General features: G+C 39.3%; 1 protein-coding gene across 8 annotated transcripts in view; it reads left to right on the top strand.

The window, feature by feature from the left end:
- Positions 1 to 17,493, top strand: part of LOC118796750 (muscleblind-like protein 1) — a 167,741-nt gene extending 150,248 nt beyond the window's left edge. For 4 of the 8 annotated variants that reach the window (XM_036555846.1, XM_036555847.1, XM_036555845.1 and 1 more), the window contains 5 exons: positions 576 to 726; positions 7,194 to 7,229; positions 10,002 to 10,093; positions 12,351 to 12,421; positions 13,703 to 17,493. In XM_036555846.1, the coding sequence (XP_036411739.1) occupies positions 576 to 726; positions 7,194 to 7,229; positions 10,002 to 10,093; positions 12,351 to 12,407 (336 nt within the window). In that variant the 3' untranslated portion in view covers positions 12,408 to 12,421; positions 13,703 to 17,493. The remainder of the gene's footprint in view (positions 1 to 575; positions 727 to 7,193; positions 7,230 to 10,001; positions 10,094 to 12,350; positions 12,422 to 13,702) is intronic. The other 4 variants (XM_036555848.1, XM_036555850.1, XM_036555851.1 and 1 more) reach the window with 2 other exon arrangements.
- The last annotated feature ends 1,823 nt before the right edge of the window (positions 17,494 to 19,316 follow it).

Below are 19,316 nucleotides of genomic sequence, written 5' to 3'. Positions count from 1 at the left end.
TATATATAAGAAAATATAATATTTGACTTGTTAGCCACAGTCAGTTCATCACCTCTACTGATACAGGGCGTGAACAAGTAAGGGTAATTTATATTTATTAAAATATCTACGTAGCATGACTGTAGACTTATCTTAATGTTTTGTCTACGTATCCTGCATGAACGTTACTGTTTCTAGTTTTGCATGTCTCTGGGAACGGGTGGGCACATAGCAGGGGGGAGAGATTTAACACCGCTTGAACTTTATCATGGAGCTAGCAGTGCAGATTTCTTTGTTAACACCATCTTTGTCTATTATTATTGTTATTAAATTGATATACACATTTAATGAGAGCTCCACCACTTAAAACAATGCCTGCTTTACAAAAGTAAATGTAGTACTGTATCCTTTGCCAGTGTTGTCATTTCTCTTCACTTATGTGGGTATTAAATCTGAAACCACCGTGAGGTCCAGACTAGGCCACTGCTTGCTTGCTGTTTGACAAAAGTTTTTGTTTACCATAAAACTTTCTATCCCTAACATACTCTCCCTTCTCTCTGTTCTCTACCTCTCATCCTCCTCCGTCTGGACGACAGGGGATACCACCAGTTTTGCCTCCATTACCAAAGAGACCTGCACTTGAAAAAACCAACGGTGCCACCGCCATGTTCAACACTGGCATGTTCCAGTACCAACAGGCTCTCACCAACATGCAGTTCCATCAACAGGCAGCCTTCATACCGTCAGGTAGGCCTGCTTGCTGCATTCTACCTTTCACCTGGCCACCTCTTAGATTAATGTACTGACCCCACATGTGCCTAACTGACACTAACCTTGCAGAGTGCCATCCTCAGACTCCAAACATACAAAGACTCTGTGATTAGAATGCGTATTTACTCTGTTGTTTCCGTGAACATGGAATGCCGTTTAAATACTTTTGCGACATCATCCATTTTCAGTGTATTTTCCAACATCCTTGGTAAGGAAAATGCGGTAAACGCTGAGAGACAAAAATTTTGCTTGAGGAATCTGGAAATTCAATCGATTTTTTAAAATTCATGCATGATTCAGTGGTTGAAATGTGAAAAAGTCATTCAAAGTGGTTCATTGCAGAAAAACATACCCTCCCTATTTACAGTGGAGGAGATAGGAACCAGAATTCACAATGTCTTTGATGTTTACCATCCACATCCACAAGAGTACATATGTGAATCTGAGTTTTTAATCTTGAAGATTGTAAAATAGTATTAAATTTGAGAAAAATTTACATTTTCTTTTGGGAATATTTTGCCTTACAGCTCCTTGCATGTATTTTTCTGCAATAAATAGGTTTTTAAAGACACATTTTAGTCCAAAACCTTCTCAATCTATCATAAAACAATGTATCTGACAACAGACAGCATATTCAAAACAATATCAAGTGAAACGTTTTGTGAAGGAACTATTACACATCCTCAGACGTCTGGTTCCTATCATCACCACTGTAAACAATTCTGACTCAGTACGCTTATCTTGAACAGAGCATTTCACACCAAACCACTCTGAGTGACTTTGTTTACATCTTAACCATTTTAGCTTGCAAGAATGTAGAAAAATCAATAGATTTCACTTTTAATAATGATTAAAAACCTCTGTGCTTTTAGAGAACTGTAGCTCTAACTTGAAAGTTATTGGATGTTTTCACATGTATTATGGTAAACTCAGCTTAAATGAAAGCTAGATTATGTCTCAATTTGGGATTCTCCAATTTATCCATATAGATACTCTCACTGTTTGACTTTTCTAGCACAACCAAAGTAGTGTATTGTTTTACTGTTAGCCTATGTTGGAAATATTGTCTTCTCAGGATGGAAGAACATGATTATACACCTTTCTATATAGCGTAAATAACTCTGTAGGCTGTCCTTTATTTATGTCACTCCTATGGCCATTCTTCATAGACCACTGAATTTGCTACTTCCATTTCTGTAATGTCCCTTTCACATTCATTTTGGCTGCCATTCTTAATATTAGCACCAACAGAAACAGCATAAAATCAATTTAAAACAATTTGATGTTAAGCCACCCTCCTAACCTTTATCCTGTAAAAATATCTAATAAGCTACTTCTTACATTTTTTCATGTGCCCCACATTTTAACCCCCTAAACCCCATATACTACCACTGCTACTTGTACTACTACAACTACTAATAATAATGACAATGATAATAACTTTATATAGAGCACTATCAAACAGGTGTCAGCTTAAAGTGCTTTAGAGACATTCAATAATGTTAATAGAAGAAATTAAAACTAATACTTCAGTTCCTCACTTTCATAACTGCATAACTGATATAATTGTACTGGATAATATTCCTTAAAGAGTAACTACACCCCACTATTTTCAGCTCCACCCCTGGCTCAACTTTGAAAAACGCTCAAAAATAGGAGGGGCACATTTGGAGGGGCACAGCAGTGATGTTCGGGTTTGGAGGTGGGGCTGAGAGGGAAACCAGGTGGGCTGGGCTGCTGTGTTTTTAGAGCTAGAGTACTTTAGCTACCTGAAAATATGGAGAGTGACAGAGTCAAACTGCACTTTTGCAACTGAGAGTCTTATGAGGTTGAAGATTTTTCTCTACTACCATCCCCATCCTTGACGAGGGAAAGTGTTTCTGATCAGGCAGTGTGTCTTGAGCCTTAACAGTATGAGCCACTGACTCAAGCCGCCAAAGAGAAAGAAAATGATTAGCAGCGAGCGGCGGAGGCATCCGAACGGTAGAACATTTTCACGAAAAATGTGATGGCTAGCTTCTAATGATCTGTTCAGCGGGTCCATATTCGATACAACCCAAGCCCTGATTTCTTAGATGCACTGAATTTCGAATAAATAAAGTGAATTTCTTTGAACTCTGTCTAAGTTTTATTTAGTTTGACATCAGACTGTATCACCGGACAGCCAGGGTTTGCTGCAGTGGCCCTAAATCCTTACGTTCTGCAAGCTGTTCATGGCACTTACCAGTGTTACATCTGATTCAGTTCCCACTCAAATTCACATTCCTCTTTATAAACTGAACCCACGGCTCTGCACTAACTGAACAGAAATCAGCGGCAAGCAACACTGGAACTACGGAAAGCAAGAAAAAAGTTTGAGGAGGGCTGCACGGACGAAAGGTTGACACAGTCAGTAACAATAGCCATTTATCATTAACCTTTGCTCAACCGTTTCACTTTCCGTAGTTCCAGTGTTGCTTGCCGTTGATTTCTGTTCAGTGAGTCGTGTGCCTGAGAGTTTGAGTTGTGAAGGGAAACATGAATCGGATACAACACCCACAGCTTTATGGAGACTTGCAAGAATCCTCACTTAATCGGTCCAACATCTTTATTACAAACTAAGTTTAGATTAATTGGGTTATTTACAGTTGTTACAGACAGCTGGCTTATCGCAGCCTTGTGATGTGGTGCTGGGAGTATTTAGCTCAGCGTGTGGGTGTGGTTATCTCCTCGCTCTGAGCTCCTATGCTTTCATATTTATGAGCACGATTGAGTAGGGCATCATTAGGGGGCGGTAACGTTGGTTGACTGATTTGCATACTGTGATGTGTCTTCGAACTTTGGTACCAAGACACGTTATCCATGCCTATAGCAGGGTTGAACCAGAAGGGCACTGCAGAGGCAGAACTGACCATGATAAAAATGATACTTTTACAATTTGGAAAGATGTGTTCACATTTCAAGCAAGGCTGGAATATTTTTTTTATTACAGAGCAGTGCATTTCAGCTGTTAATGAAAAAAAGGTCTTAGGGTGTAGTTACTCTTTATAGAGGTCATATTATATTTTATGAAATTTATAAAATGCATATGACGTGTGATAGTTTATTTACTAAACACAGTCAGTCTTAATTCATAAAACATCATTTCATTTACACGCACACTCATACATACATATACATATGTTCTCATATGACCTTTGTTCTCATTAGTTGCCCTGTATTATCCCATAATCAAAAATACAGTCCATGCTGAAACACCCCTTATAACTTTAATGTGAATAGGCGGGGTTAAACTGCTTTATGCCTGATAGGCGGAGACATGCAAATGCATTGCTTTTTGTGACATCACAAAAATCTGTGAATCTAAATGGGCTGTTTTTCATCTTACTTTACGCATATGAACTGGTTTTGAAACTGTAATAGTGCTTAAATACTACGTCAAACTTTGGTTTAGGAGTAGTGAGGAGACTTCACTTTTCCCTGATATGGGCCCTTTAAGCCCAACGACTGAAAGATGAGCTTAGAGTTAAAGAGTTAAAACCTCCTTTCCTAAAATGACTGGCTGACCCAGTACCTGCTCTCTGCAGGCCTGATCCTGTCTTAATATTGCAGTATACCTCAGTGGGCTCAGTCAAGGTGAACCGTCAGTATCCCTCCCCCAGTCTGTTTGGCAGCACCGGCGCCAGCCCGGCCCGACCCGGCCCCAGCAAAGTCATCTCACTCCAGCCCGCTCTCCGCCCTGCCTGCCCTAAAAATAGCTCTGCATCGATTTTCACCACACTGATACTCCTGTTTCCCCCACGTCGTAATACACAGCACCCCCCTCCACCTCCCCACCGGTCCTGTCATGGCCCGTTAAGAGCGTGCAAATGGACAGCACTCTGCAAGGAGAGTTAGATCAGTAGCCTAGTTGGAGTTTCCCAGCAGCAGAATTTAAGAATTTTACAGTTTCTGCTTTGGCTGCTGCTGATAGAAGGTCTATGTCAAATTCACTGCCTCACTTTCTATGTATTGTGCATTATGTGCAGATATAGTTTGTGTATAATGTTTTATTGTGGTGCCCAGGGCCTAATTAATGTGTAAAGGTACATTAAAGGAGCTACATGTGAGTTTCAAGAAGTTACATTGCTTTTGTTTGCAATTTCCAATTGTTCCAATTGACTGTCCATACACAGAATGTTGGTAAAACCCCAATTCGACAATAATGATAAACTGTAGTGCACTGTAGTAATGCTTGACCTTTAATAACCCTACAGCCAAATAATGCTTGACCTTTAATACCCCTACAGACAAATAATGCTTGACCTTTAATACCCCTACAGCCAAATAATGCTTGACCTTTAATACCCCTACAGACAAATAATGCTTGACCTTTAATACCCCTACAGACAAATAACGCTTGACCTTTAATACCCCTACAGCCAAATTATGCTTAACCTTTAATACCCCTACAGACAAATAACGCTTGACCTTTAATACCCCTACAGCCAAATAATGCTTAACCCTTAATACCACTACAGCCAAATTATGCTTAACCTTTAATACCCCTACAGACAAATAATGCTTGACCTTTAAAACCCCTCAGCCAAATAGTCCTTTTCCATTAATACCCCCTCTGCCAAACAGTCCTTAACCATTTCTACCCCCTCAACTAAATGACCCTTAACTATTAATACCCTTCAGCCAAATAATCCTTAACCATTAATAACCTCTCAGCCAAATGACCCTTAACTATTAATTCCCCTGCAGTAAAGTCATTCTTAACCATTAATACTCACTTAGGCAAATGATACTTAATTATTAGTACCCCCTCAGCCTAATAATCCATAACCATTTATACCCCCTCTGCCAAATAATCCTTAACTATTAATACCCCTCTGCCAAATAATCCTTAACTATTAATACCCCTCTGCCAAATAATCCTTAACCATTAATAACTCTTCAGACAAATAACCTTAACCATTAATAGCCCCTCAGTAAATCAGTCCTTATCCAGTAATACTCACTCTGCCAAATAATCCTTAACCATTAATACCCCCTTAGCGAATGACCCTTAACCATTAATACCCCCTCAGCCAATTAACCCTTAACTGTTAATACCCCCTCAGCCAAATAATACTTAACCATTAATACCCCCTCAGCCAAATAACCCTTAACTATTAATACCCCCTCAGTAATTAACCCTTAACCAGTAATACTCACTCAGCCAAATGATCCTTAATTATTAATAACCCCTCAGTCAAATAATCCTTAACCATTTATACCCTTAACCAGCCAAACAACCCCTAACCACAAATACCCCCACAGCCAAATAACTCTTAGCAACAAAAATCAACATGCCACCTCAGCCAAATAATCCTTAACCATTAATACCCTCAACAGCCAAATGACCCTTAACCACAAATATCAACATACCATCTCTGCCAAATGACCCTTAACCAGCCAAACAACACTTACCCACAAATATCCCCATAGCCAAATCACACTTAATCACAAATACCCCCACAGCCAAATGATCACTGACCACAAATACCCCACAGCCAAATAACCCTTAGCAACAAATATCAGCATGCCACCTCAGCCAAATGACTCTTAACCACAAATATCCCCAGCCAAACTCTATACAGTTCACACAGCGTTATTAGCTGGCGTTGTAGCAACTTAAAGTTATTTCACAAGCTTCCCCTTCTTGTCATTTAACTGAGGCAATGTTAGTGTTGTGGAAAATGTGCCGTTGTCCAAAATACCTGGTTTTAATTAGCTACAACAACATAGTCCAGCTCAGTAATGTAGCTGTAAATTGCAAATACCATATTATGCAGGAAATCTAACAAAGTGTGTTACATTTGGTTCAATAGGATTTTTTGTAAAATTGGTCTAACCTAGCCAATTTGCTGTGAAAGACCTCATTTGTGGGCAGAGCATGTATAGGTCATTTATTCCACTTCGTGCCAAATCTATAAGCATATTTTAAGGCTGTACAATTATTCATTTGCATCCAATTTGTGCAGCTGAAGAAAATGGATTGATTGCAAAAACAAACAACCATATTAATCAAAATTGCCTTAAGAACGACAACACTTAGGACTAATCTGAAGCAACACGTTGAGCTGCTGACACATGTTGACCACTGCTTAATGCTTCGAACTGATTTATGAAGTTAATGGGATTGGAAACACGATGATCTTACTTGTAGCTCTTTCAATATGACTAATACTGTGCCATAATGGAATGTGCTATGATGAAACAATACACCCCAGTTACTCACTGCACCTCCGTAACAGCCATTAATTATCATGTATTAATTGTTCAGTGCCTTAGAAGGTTTATTCTCCTGTTCCCGTTAACATTATTATCCTGTTTTATGTTTCCATTCTAATGACACATGTGATGGGTTGTGTTGATTCTTCTCCCCCTCCTTCTGCCTTTCCACTTCACTTCCTGTTGCAATGCATGATGGGCAGGCTCAATATTGTGCATGACACCTGCAGCGAGTGTTGGTAGGTGCCAGCTTTCTTTCTTGATTATCTTCAAGCCCTTTCGTTTTTTTGTTCCCCGTTTACCTACACTCCATTTCAATCACCACTTAGTGGAGCATTGTGCATCAGAGGGGCTAGATGTCACATTATTCTGCCAACTGACATCAATTAACTTCCGAGTCATGACATTTACCTGACATTTTACTGAGAGGAAATAAAAACACAACAGCAATGATTTCTGGAGCTCTTTATTGTGTAGATTGAATAAATGTGCCTGCGATTTTCAGACTGGTAGCTGGTAGGTTTTCATTCATGAGATTTTAAAGTGAAAGAGACCACAAAACAAAGCCATAGAAGGTAAATATCTTTCAAATTAAAGGAATAGTTTGGGAAAATGTCACATTTGCATATTTTTCCCCCTACCCAAAATATAGTCAATCAGCCAAGACATGTTTGGTGTTGAAGTTCACTTCTTCGGTTTTGCACTGGAGCTACAAGGCAGCTAACAAGTCATTGAATCCATAAACACAAGCCCAAATCCTCATGCACTTGTCTCAAACCATGCCATTAAAGGTGAATTCCACTCAAACCTTCTGCATAATACAATGATTAACGTGTAAACAAAGTTATTCAGAGTGGTTGATGCAAAATGCAATGCGATCCAAGAATTGTTCACAGTGGTGGTGATGGGAACCAGACGTCGGAAGAGTTTAATGCCTCTAAAATGTCTCTAAATGGTTATGAATATGGTGCCTGAAACATATTTTATGAAAGTTTTGAGAATGTTTGGCCTAAAACCTTTTCTTCAATACACTCATGGCGGCCAAGTTCATGCAGGGGGTTTTAAGCCAAAAAAACTTGATGATTTTGCCATCATCAAAATTACATATAAAAGCTCAGAAGATGTGTAGGTTCACTGGTGGTTTTTGGATCGTAAATAAACTGGTTCCTAAATTGGTTGGCTCCAACCTCTGGTTCCTAAATTGTTTGGTACGTTTCTCTACAATTAACCATGTCACGTCAAACCATTCTGCATGACTTTGTTTAAATCTCAATGCCGGAATTATGCGGCAATTTTCAATTTTCGGTGGACATCCCCTTTAAGCTAAGCAGCCTCAAATGGCATCCAACTTCCTGTACAGTGCACTGTATAGGTCCTAAAATAAAGGCTCATGTGCCCAAACTGTGCATTATACATCTAACAAAGAGAAATTTGGGGTTCAGCCATGTTTCCTACTGAACATATAATACACTACAGGTGAGTAGAAGCCAAAGTAACTCACGCAGTGCATTATACAGGCTGCAGGGAGGCATTTCAGATTCAGCCACACACATTTAAAAAGAAAGTTTTTCTGGATGTCCAGGGTTGGCTGAGCTTTCAGCTGTGCAGTGACGTTTGGTTCATTTTTATAAATAAGAGCAAGTTACACTGTGGCCTAAACCACATAGGCAGGTCTGCAGGATATTGCTCTTGTGAAGATGTGAACATGTTTTCACCAGAGAGAAACCTGAAACCTCAGGGCCTTCCAGGCCTTCAAAGAAGATCTAATTATTTCTGGGAAAACAAAAAAATAGCCCTTACAGTACCAATACTGTACCAGTTTAATTTGATTTAATACAATAATCCAGCTTGCTGTATTTATAACTCTTTACTCATTGTTACGTTTTGGTTGGAAGCAAAGCAGTTCAAATCTTGAAACACTCAATTAAAATTTATCAGGATCATTTTTTTCTCGGTAGATGCAGCCAAGCAACTCTCCCATTGGTTTTACATGTCACTGACTGTGAATTTGAGCTATAGTCTAACCAGGTTTCAGTCAGTTGTCATAAATGGAAAACAGTGGCGGCAGCTCTACGCCAGCATGGTTTACTGAAAGAGTCTCTGTAAAACTCATCCATACGAAGAAAAATACATGTTAATGTCTTTTACAAGCTTAAATAAGACAAAGACATAAACATTTGCTTTTAATCTAGAATGGTCAAAATATGTCAATGTGCACAAGCATTAACTTAGCACCAACATACTATCAGAAATTATTATAGAGGTGTTTTTTTCTCATTTTTGACTGAGTCTAGACTTCTATGGCCTGAAATGAAGGATTAGCTCTTATAGTCAACTTCATTAAGTTAACAACAAAATACAAGTTATGTCTAAATATTATTATTTCTAGGTATTTTATTATTAAAATTCTGTTGCTTACCATACCAAGAGCAAAAGATGGAGGTATATGGAATTTGGAGACATCTCCTTTTGAGACCTCACATCTATAAAAATAGAGGCCATTTTAAAAGCATAGCCCATTATCCTGACTCCATTAGGTGCAAAGTGCTTTGACCCCTATGATTGCCACTTGTTATGGAATTTGTAGTTATCCACATCAGCCTCTTAGTTCCAATGCCAAACTAAAGAGGCAAACTCCAGACACCAAACATGTCTTTGCCATTTGACTAGGTTTGGGTAACATTGTAAAAAAAAAAAAAGAACTGTAAAATTTACTTTTCACCAAACTATTCAAGCCATTAAGTAAAAAGTGTAGTTCTAAGAAATACATGTTCAACCTGTTTCCCTTTAATTTTGTGCTTTCATCCTCAGTGAAATGTTGCTTCCTTGCAATGGCGGCATGATTCATCACTAATGTGCCCTTGACCTAATGACCTGTGGCATGGCTTGTACTTTGTGTAACCCCCCCCACCTCGACCATGCTCATCTGCCTTCACTGAAAGTAATCGAATTGATATCACATCTGCACTATCCCCTGTTCATTTTGGTTATTTGGTTTTCCCTCCGAAAAGTTCCCATGATGCACGGTGCTTCGCCAGCCACTGTGTCAGCAGCCACCACATCTGCCACAAGTGTTCCCTTCGCAACAGCCACAGCCAATCAGGTTTGCTCCTTTACCGCTTTCCCTCTGCCTCCGTTTAGCTTTCTAGCATCTCACTCAGCTCAGTTTACTTGCCGTGTGCGTGTGTTTGCATGTGAGGGAGGTTGCCGGACGTGTTTTTGGGTGTGTATATATATGTGTGTGCGTGTGTGTGTATGTGTGTGTGTATGAGGCTGCATCATATTGTATGTGTTGACCTCCGTCCTGTTAACCTGCATGCGAATGCGATCATTAACCACTCAGTCAAAGACAAACACCACATTTCATGCTAGGCCTGATTTTCAGACTGAGTGGATTGCCGTGTTTACTCATCAGATTGTTGCTGACGGCTTTCAGCACCACGCCTGATACATATGACATTAATAATACATAATAATGCATCATTACAGAGGACATCACTCATACAGAAGCGGCCTAGTAAATTAAAGGGGCTTTCAGGTGTAAAACCAGCATTTATTTTGTTATTTGTCAGGTAATATTCTGCAGTACAGCATTGCATCCATCTCTAAAGTGCTTGTAGCTTTTAAAAAGTTCTGCCCACCTTCAAGATACATCATCAGAAGAGGGCTTTCACATTTTTAAACCAGAAAATCTCACTCTAGAGACAACTGTGGCACCTCTGAAGGAGGCGAATAACTATGTTTACAGATGAAGAGAAGGTTACAAGTCCAGAATGCCCCTTTAATTTAGCACACAACAGTTAATAATCAATGCAGTCAGTGTAACCAAGATTGCAGTTATTGTGTAGACTATATTTTAGACACAGCAATACCAACTGTATGTCCTAATACACCAAGTAGATGTACTACTTTACAGCAGTGACCACAAGTAGTCTTTTATTACGTGCTTCCACTCACTGGCCACTTTATTAGAAACACCTACCTTGTGCTTCCATTGACTGGCCACTTTATCAGAAGCACTTACCTTGTGCTTCCACTCACTGGCCACTTTATTAGAAACACCTACTTTGTGCTTCCACTCACTGGCCACTTTATTGGAAACACCTACCTTGTGTTTCCACTCACTGGCCACTTTATCAGAAACACCCATCTTACAGGTCTTTATATAGATGTACATCAGATATCCATCTGTTTGTCATACACAACTGTCTCTCTTCTAATCATTGGTCAATTTCTGACCACAGGCCGCAGTTGTCCAAATATTATTTGGGTAGTGGTCCATTCTCAGCACAGCAGTGACACTGACATGGTAGTGTGTGTGGTGCTGGTACAAGTGGATCAGACACAGCAGTGCTGCTGGAGTTTTTGAACACTATGTCCACTAACTGTCCACTCTATTAGACACTCCTACCTTGTTGGTCCACCTTGTAGATGTAAAGTCAGAGACGATAGCTCATCTGCTGCTGTCCAGTTTGTGTTGGTCATCCTCTAGTCCTTCATCAGTGGTCACAGGACGCTGCCCACAGGACGCTGTTGGCTGGATGTTTTTGGTCAGTGGACTATTCTCAGTGTCACTGCAGTGTTGAGAATGATCCACCACCCAAATAATACCTGCATTGTGTCCTGTGGGGGCCCTGAGCATTGAAGGGGGTCCTGAGCATTGAAGAACAGGGTTACAAAGTATGCAGAGAAAAAGATGGACTACAGTCTGTACTGTAGAACTACAAAGTGCTCCTATGTGGTAAGTGGAGCGAGTGAGTGTAGAAACAAGCAGGTGTACTTAATGAAGTGGCCGGTCAGTTTAATATCTATATCAGGTGACATTTTTATCGGCTGAAATGACACAGACATTGTAGCTCAGTGTACATCACAGTGACATAATGATGATAATATGACAGCTCGTCAGGTCAGGCTGGTTGGAGAAAAGCGGCCCTGAGGTAAAGCGAGTTTCATTTTACCATTTATAAGATATAAGCTGTCACATCATCAGCATTATGCCACTGTGACAGACACTAAGCTACCAAGTCAGATGGAATAACATGCTGTCATTCCTCCACAAAAACTGTCATATGACATCAAAGCTGACAAAAGCAGATGATGCCTATTGGAATGAGCCTTTAAAAATGATTATGTAGGTTTATGTCAGTTGTCAAGACAAGCCTATGTAGGTGTTATGTGGCCTTATGAGCATTGAAAAGGTGTTTAAAAAAACAGATATTTTGCTATGCAGAAAGAAGAATAAGCTGGCTATGTAGTTGCTGTGGCAATGAAATTGTAAATGCAGTGCTAAATGCTCAGTGCTCTTGGCCTCAGCGCTTTCAATTAATGTTTCTCTTTTTTTTTTTTGTTCTTGCTTCCAGATTCCAATAATATCTGCAGATCATCTGACTAGTCACAAGTATGTGACTCAGATGTAGGAACATTTCAAACAGTAAGTTGTTTCATACTGATGTGCATGTAGTGTTTTATTTTTTTCCACAAGGTCCCCTTTTTTGACATTCGTGTAGGTTTATGTATTTTTTTTTTCTTTTTATCAGCCTGTCTTCATCCCTTTGAATTAAACAGGCTGTTTTTGTTACTGTGCCTTTAAGACTGATATATGTATCTGATTAGCTGCCTTGAATTACACTGAGATCCAGAAATGCACTGTATTTTTGTGACATCACAATGAATTAAAATTAAAAACAGTCCTGATTCCAGTCTGTCTTTAGAATTAAACAGGCTCTCTTTGTTACTGTTCCTCTAAGACTGATATATGTAAATGAGCTCTGTTCTGATTAGCTGCACTGTATTGTGCCTCATTCAAAAAGCAGTCCAGGCTGAAACTTTCCTTATAACTTCCACATAAATAGGCAGGGCTAAACTGCTGTAGGCTGACTAGGCTGAGAGTTTTTTTGTGACATCATAAAAACAAACAGACTTCAAAATGGTTATAATTCCAGCCTCTCTCTGTTATTTAGAATTATACAGGCTCTTTTTGTTATTGTGCCTTTAAGAGTGATATATGTAAATGAGCTCTGTTCCAATTGGCTGCCCTACATTGTGCCTCATTCAGAAGGCAGTCCAGGCTGAAACACTCCTTATAACTTCAACATGAGTGGGTGGGGCTAAAGTGCTGTAGGTTGGCTGGACTGATATATGGAAATGCATTGTTTTTGTGACATCACAAAAAAATTATGCTGTTTGTTTCCACATTTAGGCCATTTATGGACATAATAGTAACATATATGGACAATATTTACAGGATTTATACACACTAAGAAATGATGGTTCTTCAAGAGTTCTTTAGCAAAGAAAATGGTTCCACATAGAAGCATAAACATTCAAAGAACACTTTGCATGATTAAAGGGTTCTTTTCATTGTGAAAGAGTTCTTCAGATTGATAGAGAATGTGCTGTAGATGGTTCTATACTGAACTTATTTGAAAAGGGTTCTATATAGCACCAAAAAGGGTTCTTCTGTAGTAAAAAGCTTGACATCACAACAATACAAGCACCCTTTTTGGTGCTATATATAATGCAAAGAACCCTTTAATCATGCCAAGGGTTCTTTGAATCTTCATGGTTCTATATAACTAAAGAACCTTCAAAGAACCATCATTTTCAACAAGCAAGGAAGTTTGTGTTTCGTTGATGTGGGATGAAAAATGAAAAGGAAAAACGATGGTATGTTACCAAAGCTGACCTCATATCTTATGTTTTCTCCCTTCAGATCACATCGAAGTGTGCTTGTGTGCCGTCCAGATTTAGGAACCACCCTTTATACACCAAGCAGAGCAAAAGAAGATAAAGAAAACCATGCCACCATTCCCCGGAATGACGGAAAACACGCATGCTTAACACCGTTAAGGAGATTTGACATAGTTCAGTCGGAGTCTTGAAAACTCTTCACTTTGGTAATCCAGACGAGAAAACGAGAAAAAACAAAAAAACAAAAGAACATCACTGTCTGCCTTTTTGTCTATGGATGGTAAAACAAAAGCATGCCAGAACCATTTCAGTGACGAGAAAAAGGTCGATGTGTGGCGTCTCGTGTCATGTCGGTACATCAGATGAGGATTTTTTTTGGGCGAAGGGTGGGATTTATTATTATTTTTTTGTGTTTCTTTTATGGTTTACAAACGAAGGTGCACCTTGTTTCGAAATAACGTAAAAGGAACAAAAAAACGAATGTCATTATTGAGACTAGATGTTCTGCATGCAGTGTTCCATTTGTAAGCCGATATTTTCTAGAACTTGATTGTAATGAGGTGGTTTTTTTTGGAGGGGGGGAGGGTGGGGGGTTGACGAAGGACACCTGCAAAATGACAACAATGAATGTTCTAGTTGTACGACACAGCAGTGTTCCTTTCTAAGCACATTGAAGCTTCGACTCTTCATGTTGCCGACTCCACATCAAGTGCCATAGACAGTACTTGCATCCAAAAAAGATTAGACTTGTTTCTAGGTTACGTGTGTGTATTATTAATGCCTTTGAGTCTCTAATGTGATGTCTTATTCTTTTTTTTTCTTTATTTCTTTCTGGTTATCGTTTCAGTATTTTTGGTCGTCGATGGTTTAGTGATACTGAACGTTTGTTACTTGCCCTACCTCCTCCCCCAACATCCGTACAAAATAATAGCCAAAAAACACTCAAAGGGGCTCACTTTAGCTTTTAAGCGCTAGCTTCTGTTTCTCGGCTTTTCTTTTCATTTTGTCCCATTCTAGGCCGAGCGCTTGAATCGGACTGCGTCCTCTGTTATGCAGAGTGGAGAAGTGGCGTTCAGATGAGTATCGGACTGCGGAGGGGAGCTAACGGATGCTAACACCATCCTACTGAGATACCAAATCAGCGTCAGTTACGGTGGGGCAATGCGTTTGTTTATTTTTCTATTTTTTTAGTGAATTTACCCCATTTCTTGTTCTGGGCTGTTTTCTAGGTTAGTTTAGTCTGAAATTTCCATTGAACGGAAAATGAAAAGTGGGGAGAAGAGAAGGATTAGCTTTCCTTTCTTTCTTTTTGTAAAAAAAAAAAGATGATAGCTTTTGTTGCTGTTGTTGTTTTGTTTTTTTTTCTTTTTGTATTTTATATTTTGTGATCAGGGCTGTGGGTGTGTGTTTTTTTCTGCTCCGCTCGGCCCCGCGTGGGTGGACGATGAGGGCTGAGGTCACTGCAGCCTCACGGAAAAGAGCCGGATAAACAATGCGCGCTACGGCGCGTGGGCGTTTCACAGGGCCGCTGATGAGCGCTGTTCGGTAGTAAAGTACATCCGGCGAGGGCATGATTTAATGATTGTATTATTCAACAGCAAACCGCCTTAGGCCACACGAGCTCGGCGCCGCACAGTACGCCATTCAGACATGTCCACGCTCAGCTGTTCCCGTTCAATTACGGCCGTTAACTTTTATCCGCCGTATGCCCTCTTCGTAGTCGTTTGTTGATTGTTTTGACTGCATTATTTCATTTGTATCCGTCGAAAAAGAAAAAGAAAAACAAAAAACATAGGAATGTCTTGTCACATAACTAAGCTTGGATACCGTTCGTCGAGTAAGATTTACCGATAACTTTTGTAGTACTATTAGAAATAATTTTTTCCGTTTGTTATTGTGTTCTTCATACCATACTCAGTTTTAAAACTTGTGTAGTGCTGATTTGAGTATTAGTAGTACAATTGTAAAACTAAATGATTTTTATTTTTAGTGAAAGGTAAGACTTTTTGTTTATTATTTTTCCTTTTTTTTCCTTGTTTTCAAACATCTTTTATATGGATATAAGAGGAAAATAGTTGCCAAGAGACAAACTGAGTTGCTGCTGTGGCATCAACTACATCTAATATTGGAATATTTTAATGATCTTCTGGTTTGTAATTAGTCATTCGAATTAGAAAAAAAAAAACTATAGTTCTTAGATGTTAAAGTTGTTTTCTACTGTATTCATTTCAAATAGTAACTATTGTTTGAATATTTCCAATCTCCCTGGAAGTCAGGCCTTGTTAAAGGAGAAAAAGAAAAAAAAAATAATAAAGAAAAGCTGCATATATGATCACTCAATAGAGGGCGGCGTGATTGGAGGATCAGGTCAGGTGGGTGGGCAGTACGACAAGAAACGGGTAATACCAAAAAGGAGCCCTTTCGGTAATGCGCCACGCGGCAGGAAGGCGAGGGGATGAAGGTTGACTTTTTTTGCACTTCTGTACATAGTCGAAAAAGAAAGAAATCGTGTATAATATTGAGATCTTATTTTGAATAAAAATGTCTATAAATATGAGGAATTTTGTTAACGATATTAAAGAAAAAAGAAAAAAGTCAGGCTGAACAAAACTGCTTGCAAGTGACACAGGATAAAAAAAATACACTCGAAAAAGGCGAAAAAACCGTCGCTTTGCTTTTTTTGTCAGCGGCTTGTAGCTTGCCAGGAAAATCTTCGGGTGGAGGCGACCCTTGCCCTCCGAGAGGAAGGTCCTACGGGAAAGGCCGTCTCCGTCACGGACCCCGCAAACGGGTCCGACAACACGAAATACAAGTCTTGTTTCTTTTCCTTCATCCACTGAGGATTGCATGTTAAAGGAAATAACATATACCACAAGAAAACTTCACCGAGTAATACTGAATAAACAAAACATGTTATACAGCAAAACTTATTTACAGTATACATTGTAATATTAATGTAATGGACTAAAAAAAAGTGCAAAAAACAAAAAGTGGGTTTCTTAAAGGTTAAAAAAAATTCGTAAAAGAGTACACTCACTGAGGTCGGAGCTCTCGACGACGACGACAACAACATCTACAAGTGTACGTCATAGCTATAAGTAAGTTTTTTCTTTTCATATGTTGTATTTTAAGTAGATGATGGATCAACAACCAAATTCTTTGGCGCTCAGAAACACGGATACCTGCTGTATCACGTTCCGAGTCGCCAAACGGATTCTGTGTTACCAAAGTTGATTGTGCTTACGCATTTCTTGCTCGTTTTTTGCGACTCGTCGCCGACGGCCACAGAGGGGAGGAGTCCTTCTTTTTCATCGGCTACAGATGCACATTTGAGTTTATAACACATTGTAATCTCCTTATGGTTTGTTTCTGCTTGTAGTGATAAATAATGTATTCTGTCCTACGCTGCAATTTGTTTCAGCTAATTTTATTATTTAGTGCTTTCTGAAGACGAGAGAAAAAATAAAAAAGGTTTTTGTAATTTAGCCACATCTAGTCAGCCTCCACTCTTGATGGCCTGCGCTCGAACTACTGACACAACAGTCTTAAGCCATAGACAGTTTATGGATTCACAAGCATCTAACCTCAACATGGGAAGGTATGGATGAACATCATTAGAGCACGTCTTCTGGCAATTAATCTATAGGTCAATCTCTCAAGACGACGCAGGTACATTATTGGAGCGCGACGCTACATTACAAAGACCTTAAAATGGCTTTTAATGCTTGATTTCATTCTTGCTGTTATGGAAAAAAAAAATCTAATGAAAATATATAAATGAACTTAAATAAAAGTGGATTTGCAAAACAAACTGTCAGTTGTTTGATTATTAAGCTGCAGTTAGGGCCATTGAGCTTATACCATACTATTGACCCTAACTGTGAATATGTAAAACTCCGCCTAGGAACCAATCACAAACCAATTGAAAGAGGGGGTCACAGAGTTTCTGACTGTCACCGGAAGATGGCTCCCTTCAGTCTGTGAGAAGATGAGACCCCTGAGCAGAAAGTGTTTCACGTTCTCCACTTCAATAAGATTGAATCAGTCATAACTGTGCAACATGATTTTCGTTGGTAGTGAACTTCCAACAGCTCAGAGCATTCGTCGTTAGTTCCACAACACTGGATGATCTCCGAAATCGCACTGAAAGAGCCGTGAGTGCAGCGACACCCGACATGCTCAATCGAGTATGGGATGAGTTTGACTATGGCGTTGATGTTGTCTGTACAGCTGGAGGAGGTTCATATTGAGCACTTGTACAATTACATAATAAACTTTATGCTCATTTAAACCATTTACAGTTTACTACATTGTTCTGTAATGATTTACAAGTGCATACAACGAGCCTATAACTCTGCATAGACGTTCTCTCTTTGCAACTCAACCTGTGTGTTGCAAGGTGCCCCCCAAGTGGCCAACAGTTGCAGGCTCACTGTAATGAAAATATGCTTTCACTTAAATAGTGCACCTGCAGACCAGTTTCTGCTCCGCCATGTTAAACAGTATAAACTTTCACTATGACGTGACGCACATGATCAGAACGTACTTAAACTTTCTGATTGGGAATGTAATCAGATACAGGCATTTACACAGATATTATTCTTCTATTTAACAGAATATTTACAGCATTACACACCTCGTTCAATCAGATAGGAATTGTATTCCGAATGGTCTCAATCAGACTAGTCTATTCCAGTCTAATCCAATTGAGCTATTAGTCGGGTTATTAACGGATTATAAGGCTGCATGTTGTTATTAACATTTTTGTGATCTGGAGCCTCATCAGCAACCACACTCCTCGCTTCCCTGTGTGAATGTGCATTGTTATTATTAAGCCATAATTCAAATTCAAATGCAAAACACATATTTGCATTTTTTGTTTCTGTCCTGCGAGCCTCTGCTCGAAACCAGTCATGATGTCACCAACACTGGTGCTTGTGCAGCCATGAGATCTCATAGTCAGCCAAGAATTACTTCCACACAAAACAACAGGAAATCTCTTTTGACAAAATTATCCACAGCCTGGTTGGCCAGTGTCACTAGCAGCTCTAGTAACACCAAAGACTTTTTGTAATTTCCTCTTAAAACACCTTCCACAATTAAAACTCCCTCCCGACGTGGCGTCCACAGCATTTGATTGACAAAAATGCCTCACTGACAGAGTTGCAAACACATTTTAATACTGGCAGAACTGGAGCGTGACCATGGGGAAGTGTAATTGCACATAGACAATTGTTTTTCCACTTTTAATATGTCAGTCACGCCATTAAGACAATGAAATTGAAATGTCAAAAACACTTTGCTTTTCCACATTAACTTTTTTCCAGCCATTATACACAGAAATGCAAACGCAAAGGCACATTTTGCATTTGAATTTAAATGATGGCTTAAAAAATGTACACTTACATGGGAAAAGCATTTGTAAATGCAGAATTTTTGAGAAGAACTGCTTATGATCCAAAGCGTATCACCTCATCTGTCAAGCATGGTGGTGGTAGTTTTATGGTGTGGTCATGAATGGCTACCAGTGAAGCTGGTCACCTTGTACTTATCGATGATGTGACTGCAGCAAGTTGAATTCGGCTTGTATTATTTGCTCAAACGTAGCGGAAAGGTGATGTGTCTGGTGATGTTAT

Source organism: Colossoma macropomum, unplaced genomic scaffold (assembly GCF_904425465.1).
Source record: "Colossoma macropomum unplaced genomic scaffold, Colossoma_macropomum, whole genome shotgun sequence".
NCBI classification, from domain to species: Eukaryota; Metazoa; Chordata; class Actinopteri; order Characiformes; family Serrasalmidae; genus Colossoma; species Colossoma macropomum.
Note: the sequence above shows the minus strand (reverse complement) of the source record. Positions and strands in the feature narration are given on the sequence as shown.